The 8,501-nt window shown below is 41.0% G+C and overlaps 2 protein-coding genes across 2 annotated transcripts; one reads left to right on the top strand and one right to left on the bottom strand.

Annotated features, from left to right (window-relative positions):
• Nucleotides 1-976: 976 nt before the first annotated feature.
• Nucleotides 977-4,746, bottom strand: LOC112283648 (uncharacterized). The gene is made up of 6 exons (XM_024522674.3): nt 4,393-4,746; nt 4,041-4,170; nt 2,928-3,774; nt 2,258-2,611; nt 1,887-2,146; nt 977-1,704 (listed from the first exon to the last, which is right to left on the bottom strand). The coding sequence occupies exons 1-6, from the start codon at nt 4,472-4,474 to the stop codon at nt 1,476-1,478; spliced, it is 1,902 nt and encodes a 633-aa protein (XP_024378442.1). The 5' UTR covers nt 4,475-4,746; the 3' UTR covers nt 977-1,475.
• Nucleotides 4,747-5,089: 343 nt separating this feature from the next.
• LOC112283649 (uncharacterized) lies at nt 5,090-7,400 on the top strand. The gene is made up of 4 exons (XM_090251569.1): nt 5,090-5,095; nt 5,216-6,241; nt 6,354-6,438; nt 6,560-7,400. Exons 1-2 carry the CDS (start codon nt 5,090-5,092, stop codon nt 5,786-5,788), a joined length of 579 nt encoding a protein of 192 aa, XP_090107695.1. The 3' UTR covers nt 5,789-6,241; nt 6,354-6,438; nt 6,560-7,400.
• The last annotated feature ends 1,101 nt before the right edge of the window (nt 7,401-8,501 follow it).

Here is an 8,501-nt window from a genome sequence, read left to right as displayed (position 1 = left end):
TATTGGACTAAATATTGAAGTTTGAAGATTTTCTTTGAACAATATTGAGTACAAGACATAGTTATTGAATTGACTTTGTAGAAGGATGTTTAATTATCAATTTGATGTGCAACTTTGTACATGTGTACAAGACTGTGTGTATTATTCCATGTAACTTTCAGATTTATAAAGCAATCATTGAAATTTCTGTAATTGCTCTTCAAAGTTGGCACTTCAGATTTTGTACTCGGTTTTGTTTGTCACTGTATATTACAATATAATGTGACAAACAAGTGATATGGTTTCAAGTCTTAATTACACAAGCAATCACAATATGCTTGAACTTACCTTTGCTAACTATTTGCAAAATCATACAACTGAATTTACAACCAAAACCTAAAAAAACAAATTGCACAAACAAGCATAAAAAATTATGATATTAGGTCCAGCATTGCAACCTTAAAATCTTAATATTACATTTCCACTAGTTGAAGGAAAAATACTTTACGATAGTTGAATAATGATACCATTACCTACATGTATTATCCTCATACAAACAAATGTATCTCTTCAAAATATAAAACAAATAAAAGCCTATCTCCACCATCAAGAATGTCCAAAATTATACAAAGTCCAACCTTAGAGATTCACAACATTTCACAATCCTCTTTAACCCATGTTGTGATTTGTTAGAGTATCTAATCTTATAAAAACTCATTATATGCTTTCTAGTTTCATATTTTTAAGGCTATGCTTTCATGCAATTGATATTAAAAAAACAACACATTATTATTTAATGAAAGTGACTACCCAAAAGTTAACCGACTGACTCAATAACCAGTGACAATCTGTAGAGAGAAATAAATAAGAAACAAAAAAGAAAAGAAAAGAAAGACAAGAGGTCTTTTTAATTCATACCTTACTTTTCATCCACCCAATTCCAACTACTGAAGCAATCCAGGGTTATTTGAATGAACTCATAAACACTCTTCCAAGATTCAAAGACAAGCTGAAAAACTTGGATTAAAGTTGATGGAAAGTGCGTAAAAGACATCGGTGCTGACATGTCTCCATGTAATAAATATCTGTGTTCAAACGTACCCTTGAAAGTGGTGCTAAACCCTCCCGGGAAAACAACTTTTCCCTCTCGAGTCCACTATGGGTCAATCTTCGGATGCTCTGCCGTTATCACATCTGATGCTGATGAAGAATTACGACAAAATATGTTTTTTTTTCTTTTCTACTCAGTGAATTCCAATCCCACTCAGCTGCTTGTAGTTGTGAACTAGAACTTCGGAAAATTGTCGTAAGAATCTGTCATAAATGGGTCCGACCTGAAATCTGTCTAGATTCCCTGCTGTTTCTTTCAAAACTACCTCCTGCTTTCAGAAGGTACAACCAGAAGCTAAACAGCTGAAACTATGATGCGAGATGTGTGAACTTCAGGGGGACAACAATATTCGTGATCTTGAGCAAAACAAACTGGTCCTACTTCTCTACGAGGCTACGTATTCTGTCTTCATCTTAACTACCCGTTGCAGATCTTCCACCTCAACTACTAGATGTTTGAGTGCACTTTCAATTCTACCAAGCATGCGCTCACTTTCTTGTTGTAGCCACTCTTGTCCACCCCTTGTTCGCATCAAAGATAAATAAGAACTTGGATCCATGCAAGAGGAGGGCTGAGCTTGCCAGACTTGACCTTCAACCTTAACCTCGTTGAGTCTGTAACAAAAAAGAGGGAGACAGAAACTGATTACTAAAGCACACTCCAAACACATTAGCACAAACAGAAATAATGTGCAGGGTCGGGTAAACATGAAGACCCTTCACCTCTTTTAAACTCAAATCTTAACAAATACAGGGTTACAAGCCTCAACACAAATATAAGCATGGATAACACTCACCTGCTCAAGATTCTGGGCATGTTTTCCAATTCTGATGGATGGAAATACACATCAACTATACCATCGCATCGTGAGATAACTTTGTCAACCCGCCCATGGAGCTCACATGTTGCTTGAATCTGTTCTGTATTGTCTACAAAGCCAGCATTGTTCAGGCGGACTACAGAGGTCTTTATGGGATCCACTCTCAAGATTGAGTAGTGCATTCCGTTTAGTTGCACAGACTTGGCTGATAAAGCTTTCTTCCGCGCATCCTCTCCCTGGAAGTAGAAGACACCAGTATCTCACAATAAATGGAAACTCAATGAAGAAAGTCTTTAACATAACTTCTAAATGCAATTATTATAAACCTCTGCTTGGAAAACATTTACCTTGAACTCTACATTGGCAATATAACCTCCATGCCCCTCCTTCCTACTTGAGTGTGCAATTTCACCATACTTCGACAAGGCTTCCTTAACTTCTGTTAAAGGTATGTGTAAAGGTACATCCTCTACAGCAACTGAATACCCTGTCCGTCTGATACCTTTAGATTTTGATGGACCAAGGAAACTACCCGGACTATTATCTGAAACTCGCGATTGTGCAAAATCTACTGTCAAAGGATTCACGTTCCCATTTCTGTCTGGGATCTTTGGAGTGCTTGAACTTGGTTCTTTGCGGATGCGTACTCCTTTAATGTAGACCTTGTCCTTTTCTAGTGCCTTCTGAAGAGCCTCCGCAGTCTGTAAGACAAAAATGCAAAATAGGGATATATATATATATATATATATATACACGAATATGTGACGTCAAAGACTTCATTACAGTGCAAGGATATTCTAACAAAAACTAAAGCATACAAAGCCCCCAAGTTTTACTGAGCGGAGCTGAAAAATATGTGCCTGCAGCGTGACTGGATTTTCGGAGCTAAAATCTGTGATAGATCGTAACATGAACATCACAAAGACAATCAAAAAGTTGCAGAGATCTCATGACCCAAATGTGAGCGTTATACGTCATCCATTTCCACAAGCATGGCGGATGTAAATGGCCACAAACCTTGAAGTCCACAAAACCGTATGTATATTTCTGATGTGTCCTTGGCTTGATAGCTTGAGCCCTGATTATTTCGCCGCAATCACTAAATGCTTCCTTCAAATCTGCAGGAGTAGCCTGAGGCGACAAGTACCGTAAAAAGAGACCATGTCTGTCCTCTTGTTCGTCACGTCCATTTGAACCTACCTTCTGAGCAGAATTCTTGATGTTAAGGTCCGTCACATCACTAAAGCTAAGTGCGACGGATCCGGAAGGTGCTCTATTTTCCTTCGTCGAATTGTTTTGATCTACGTCCTGCCTGAGATGGTCACCATCTGATGGCGATTGTTGGGAGGACTGTCGCGGTTTAGAACCCTGCGATGCTCCTAACTTTCGGAGGCGTGACCATAGTCCACTATGAGTCTCTATCTCTCCATGGCTAGACCCAATCATTTGCCCATTGGTGAATGTGACACTCTTCCCCTCAGCCTCTGGAATTCCTTCCAATTCTTCTATGATTGCTCCGTTACCAACGTCTTCAGGATCGAATTCTTCGATACTTCCCTCTGCATCATCGCTATCTTCGCTATCATCACTCGATGTTCCTGAGGTCTCAGCATCAGTGGACATTTCACTGAGCGGATCCCCCACAACACCTAGGCCAGATGCAGAGCTATCTACACCGTCCTCCTCTGGAATACCATCTGTGGCTATTCTTGAGTTAGAAACAATCGAGGATGTCTGTTTGCTTAACTGTGTAAATCGGCTTTGCACATCGTGAAGAATCTCCTTCACCGCACTCCTGCCTCCCCCCGTTTCTTTGAGCACAACACTTACGCTTGGAAACTCTCCTTCGTGAGCTTGCATGTGCCTAGAAAAGAAAAAAAAAAAAAAAAACCAAAAAAGAACATAGAAGTTTTAAAAAATTGCATATGGCAGAATTCAGTGGTGATTTCCGAAACTCCCAGCCCAACGAGCGTTGCAAAGGTACAAATATTTCAATTAAAACAGAACACAGACATTCCTCTTACGTAACCAATTCCACCGCTCGAGATGAAGACGACTAGAACAACTTAGATTTTTTTCGTTTTAATCAGTACAAATTGATTCTCTTCTGCAAAAGTGATTTTCACGCACTTTATAACAAATGATTCAACCAAAGCAGTCCGTTCCTTTCGCGACAACCTCTCCTTCTTCCTTTCCGACGTGGAATCAGCCTCGTGAAATGTAGCAGAATCATGTGCCTCGAACGATGCCTTCACCGTTGCTGCAATCATTCAGCAATATATCACAATCACCAATCCACACGCAAGCGTCCGTAATCACAAAACACATTACTTATCTCCAGAAGTCGATCACTACAACTGCAAAGAAAAATAAAACAAAACAAAACAAAACAAAAAATCAAAAAACAAAAAACAAAACAAAACAAAACAAAGGATCCATCACAGCAGGAGGAAGACCGCTGATTCGAAGACTAAAATCTTACACAGGTTGTTGCAAAGGAATTGGCAAGCTGGAGCCAAATGCGTCAACCCAGTGGCGCGCTTGCTCCACAAACGCAGCGCCATTTCGATTCACCTGACAAAAACCCAAAACCTCTACACAGCTACAGGATTCGCCCTTGGAAATTTGCAGCCATCAGTCTCCCACGATGACTACCCGCACTCCCGTTCTCGCAAACTTCGCCTAAACCCTCATACCAGAGCAACTCGACAACTAAACGCCTCTCAACAATCTGGGTAGATGCCTGGACGAAACGGTGGCAGATGATCCTGCAACGCAGTGCTACGAAGGCGGAACTGTCTAGCAGTGTCACCCTTAAACCCTAACCCTGGCCTCCTGCGTTGCGTAGGGTTGATTGGGTTTTAGGACCCCTTAGTTCCACCTGTATAATCGGAACTGGCTCATAAAAATAAGAACAAAAATTCCTACAGGGGAAAATCATGACTGAATGGAGAAAATTAAATGTATTCATAAAGATGGTTTCAGATGACGTTTAACAGAAGGAATAAAATAGTAAATGATTGGAGTGTGATTGTTGAAACATGATGAGATTTGTTTGAAAGGGGTATTTTTTTTTATGAAAAGAGAAAAGGAAACATTGATTTTGCTCTGCCTTCGCCCTCCGGGACGTATGATTCGAGAATCTTGTCGAGAATGAATCTTATGGATCTCAATGCGAAATGCCGGTAATTCCCTCCTGGGCCCACCATCGCTGTGCACTTTTCCGACATTGCTCACAAGATTTTGGGTTTCCAGTTCTGCTTCAGGTTTCATACTGTCTGCTCAGACGCGGTGCCTAAAAACAGAGCGCGTTAAAGATTCTACGAGTTAGAGATTTTAGGTGGCCTAACATCCCCAACCACGCATCCAGAATCAGGGATGCTAGGGTGCAATCACACGCTTCGAGAATTTTGAACCCACAATCTGTTTCGATTTCGGGGGACTTTCGTTCAGAGCAGACTTGCGTTGTAGGATCAGTGTTCGTCGCTCAGCTAGTTGGTGGGTTCCTTGCTGCGTTCTGTTGTTGTGTTGTGATTCTTGGGGCGTGGGAAATTGGGGTGTTTAGGAGTGTGGAAGCGAGGAGATTGATGCAGGTTGTCATTTGTCATTTGGTTTCCGAGGGGTGTAGCAATTGTAGCAGCGATGGTGAACTCGATCGCGGAAACTATTCGATTGGGGGAACTATTGGCAGTTTCAAATCCGAAACCTCGCTGAGCGACACAACTTCGTTGCTATGGCCGAAGATAAACGTCAAAGTGGGCAAATTCTTTTACATCTTTGAAATTGTCTTCGCATTTCGTTTTCTCGCGTTGCATTCATTCCGTCGTGTTCTCTGGCATCGCACGAGTCACCTGCCTTCTATTTCATTGCGCATTTGAAGCATATGACTGTCTTGGTGCTCGCTTGCTATTTTGCAATTGCCTTGTGGCGTGTCAGAGGTAATTACGAGGCTGGAGATTACATGCTCTACTAGTGACTTCTGATATACCAAGCGCATCCGGCTGCGTTCTAGCTTGTGCATCACCAAAGCTGCTCATCTCGATGTTCTTGTTACAGATCAGATGTTGCATTGACATGGTAAATCCGGGTTTCCTACACTTAGTTTTCTCAGTTGAAGAAATGTTCGTACGATAATGCGACTTATTCATTGCACTTATTTTATCTGTGTCTCGTATGTCTTGTGCTTTGTGATTCGAATGATACCAAAATCTGATTTGAGAAAGGGAGTTGCTGCAAGGGATCAAATTCTCGCTATAAAAGATTTATGTTCTGCTGTGGTGGTGGAAAGCCGTGAACAAACTTGGCTGCCTCAATTGACTTGTCATCGGGAGGTGATTTTCGTCACTCATAAGGCCAAGGTTCAAGTTAAGAATCGTTGTTGTTTGTTTTGAAAACGTGGAAACAGTGTTGCTGAAAGCTAACATGGTGTGGATAGTGTTGAAGTTTGCGGATGACAGAGCTAGGACTAATTTTATAAGAGTACGAGCATGTTAAAAGTGGAGGTTTTTCACTTTTCAAGTTTGAACAGGTGCGACACTGTTTGACACCTAATGTACACTTTGGTCACTCTTTTGTGTGGAAAACTCTGTGACTTTTCATTCAGAAAACAATCAGCAACAATCTTAACATGGTTTCGATTTTGTTTACAGGAGATGGCTCTGAAGCATGGGTCGTTGTTAGTAGACACCAGACATGCCGTTCACGTGATGGTCGTTACTATCATTACTTGCTGCTCTCTGCCTTGAATGTAATATGCGTTGCTAAATAATTAGCTTCACAGCTGTCAACGCGGTTTTCAGGAAGTACTCTGGACATTGTCACCAGTTTTACCTTAGCACCATCTGTGGGAGGATAACCCGTTGCCTATTTTCATAAGCTGACAACTTAGAAATGTTGACAGTTCTGTTTCTCACTCTACATTAGTTCTCTTGCATTGCTGAATCGTCCTTTTGCTTTCTGCAGTGCAGTATGTGGTGAAAACTTAGTGAGATTCTCGTGCCTTCAATATTGAACCGCACCTGATGACAGGGCACGTTCATAGGAAGGGATTTTTAGGAGTTTTTTTTGTCCATTACAATTCTTTTGTGGACGAATTTCACACGTTTGTATTGCAGCTTTACATGTTTACAGACTCTGGACGTGACTTGATGGAAGTTATCAGCTCAGTACACTTGAAGTGGTTTAGACAACTACTACTGCTGCAGGTCCACAGTTTGAACTCTACCCGTCACCGGATAGCATCATCTTTTGGGGATAGGCAAGGATTAGAGCCTGGAAACATTCGAAAAAGTTCGTAATTTTTCTTTTGCTCTGGATGGGGAACATATAAATAGAGGTTTAAAACCAAACAATCGGTTCAAAGCTCAACTGCCTCATTAAATAAAATGCAATAAAAGTCATAGCAACATTGGGGTCTGAAAATGTGATAGTCTTCGTCCTGAGGCGGAATAAAGCTGGTCGAGTGTATTCTCTTCTGTTACATGCATCTTACTGAAATCAGCTACGTCCGGATGCTCTTTTGATTTGCGGGAGTTCTTGCACATGTGGTTCAAGGGCAAGTGCTATTCTTACGAAGTTTTGGGAGCGTATTACAAGTACCAAGTCTTTCTCGATATCCCCATCTCATGTTTCTGAATACTTCTGTCACTCAATCATCATAATCAATATTTTCAAAAAAATGTTCTGCGGTTTGATTTGACTTGACGAATATCACGAAATAGTTCGACATGAAACCTGTTCAACTAAAATCCTGACTTGTTTGAAACTTGTTATCACCGTGCAATCCATTCAGTCAGTAAGCAGAGCGATTTCAGCGATCAGAAGAGGTAACTGAATGTGGGCTTGTTACATTGATTTCGTAGGCAGTAGGAAGGTTTCTTTTATTCCAATTCTAAAGAGGTAGCTGAGGCTGATGTTTATTGGTTATTGTTGCTGATATTGTCAGATACATCGTAGGAACTGGTGGCTGAGCTTTCTTGGTGGTAACTATTGTATATTTCTTCTTTTTCTTTTCTTATTTCTCTTCTTCATCTCAGTGTTAGGTGCTTCTTGTTTGAAACAACTGGTGTTCGGATGCTCCTTTGCAGGCACATTGTGTGGTGCGAAAGCATTACTGGGAAGCAATCTCTTGAACAACTTCACGTAAATCCGGCGGTGCTAATTTATTCTGCATGATCTCATCATACTTAGTTTAATTATCGATTGTCTCCATTGAAGTGTAGGCCAGCTGCTGGGCTTGATGCAGCCGTAGTATTTTGTGAGAGATTTGTGGTTCCAGGCACTCGACGTACTGCCGCCAGTGATGCATGCTTGCCAGGGGATAAACTTTTTGCAAATGCTTCGACGGGTTGGCGAGCAATCAAATTTTAATAAGCCTTTTCTTGGAATACACAATTATCTCCTGAAACTTAATTAGATAATCATGTATTACTTTGAAATGTTGTGGTCCTCAAAGATGTCCTCAAGTACCCCTAACGAGCCCCATGATTTGCCCAGATGAGAAACTCGACTTATCTATTCGATATGAATAGGCATGATCACCTTTCTCAAGAATACTTGCGGTCAACGATGTGTGCATGGGCATGACCCATT

This window comes from Physcomitrium patens, chromosome 6 (genome assembly GCF_059467195.1).
Source record: "Physcomitrium patens ecotype Gransden chromosome 6, ASM5946719v1, whole genome shotgun sequence".
Taxonomy (NCBI): domain Eukaryota; kingdom Viridiplantae; phylum Streptophyta; class Bryopsida; order Funariales; family Funariaceae; genus Physcomitrium; species Physcomitrium patens.
Note: the sequence above shows the minus strand (reverse complement) of the source record. Positions and strands in the feature narration are given on the sequence as shown.